Consider the following 1,330-nt stretch of genomic DNA (forward strand, 5'->3'; position numbering starts at 1 on the left):
ATTTCCTCACACCCAATCCATCTGCCTGCTCACTCACCTACTATCTACCCAACATATCACTTCCATCTCCCCTTCTCTCACATCCCTCTCCCCAACACCCATTCTGTTCTTATTCTCACCTCCTCCTCCCATCCCTCTTCCCTTCTCATTCTCATTCCCATACCCCCTACCCCACTCCCCCACCTCCCACTAACTCCCATCCATCTGCCCTTCTTTCACTCCCCACTTCCCTATACCAAATCCATATACCCTTTACCTCACTGGCATGCCCCACCTTCCCAGTATCCTATCCATTTTCCCTTGTTTTCCACCCCTAACCCTCACCCATATTTACCCTATGGTACTACAGAAATTTTAAAATATCTATCTAGAAAAGTTTAGAAAGGCATGGCTTTGCTCAAATTAAACAAAAGAAACATGACTGATAAAGTGGACCAATTGTTTTTATTATGACCACATTGCGTTGAATTTACATTGCGTATCTCTCAGTCCACTCCCGAGCCATTCTATCATACTGCCTTAAATCCTTGCGGTAGACCTTTGCAATTTCAGGAACCAGGGGGTCATCAGGATTTGGATCACATAATAGAGAGCAGATAGAAAGAAGAACTTTGGAAATTGTAAGTGCAGGTGACCATTCAGAATTCAAGATATCTAGGCAGATGCTTCCATTTTTGCTAATGTTTGGATGGTAAATTCGGGTTATGAATGAAACTTTGGGCGGCCTGAAGGGGTAATTGGTCGGAAAGTGGACAGAGAGAAAAAAAACCCCTCCCTGGTAGGGGCTGTCTTCGGGCCCCATTATGGTCGCTTGCCAATGAAACAAATTTTCTGCCACTGGCCCTGCAGAACACTGAGCAGGTGGATCTTGAGAGAAGGCAACTAATTCCTTCTGGATTCTTTTAATAGCCATCTCTTCCAAAGTAGGATGACCCATCTTCACTGAAGGCTCTGTTGCACCTAGGCTATAGAAAGAGATGAGAAAATGACAGATGATTAAACTGAAGGAGGCTAGGTCACGTTATTAAAGCATAATTCAGAGATGGAAGGCGGGAAGAGAAGGGAGGGAGGGGGAGAAGAAGGGAGGAAGGGCGGTTGGGAGGGAAGGAGGGAGGGAGCACACCAACGGCCAGAGGATTTGCTACTTAGCTGTACCTGTAGGGCTCAAGGATTCCTGTGGATTCAGACCAAGTGTTAAAGAATCTGCTGTAGTTGCTGGAAGGCTGGGGGCTGAACAACTGCTCCGAAATACAGCTGTATGGAGAGGCTACCCCGGCAGCCTGCCACTAGAAATGCTGCTGGACATGGTCCCTTCTTGGTAATGGCTGAA

At 46.6% G+C, this 1,330-nt stretch overlaps 1 protein-coding gene across 1 annotated transcript; it reads right to left on the bottom strand.

Annotated features, from left to right (window-relative positions):
* Positions 1-431: 431 nt before the first annotated feature.
* Positions 432-937, bottom strand: LOC116888609 (ubiquitin-conjugating enzyme E2 D4-like). Its single transcript, XM_032889908.1, has one exon. The coding sequence runs from the start codon at positions 935-937 to the stop codon at positions 470-472; it is 468 nt and encodes a 155-aa protein (XP_032745799.1). The 3' UTR covers positions 432-469.
* Between the last annotated feature and the right edge of the window lie 393 nt (positions 938-1,330).

The sequence above is a fragment of the Rattus rattus genome, chromosome X (assembly GCF_011064425.1).
Source record: "Rattus rattus isolate New Zealand chromosome X, Rrattus_CSIRO_v1, whole genome shotgun sequence".
NCBI classification, from domain to species: domain Eukaryota; kingdom Metazoa; phylum Chordata; class Mammalia; order Rodentia; family Muridae; genus Rattus; species Rattus rattus.

Bases quoted from the DNA above. Each gene is read 5' to 3' on its own strand.
- LOC116888609 (XM_032889908.1), bottom strand. From the start codon at position 937: ATGGGTCATCCTACTTTGGAAGAGATGGCTATTAAAAGAATCCAGAAG.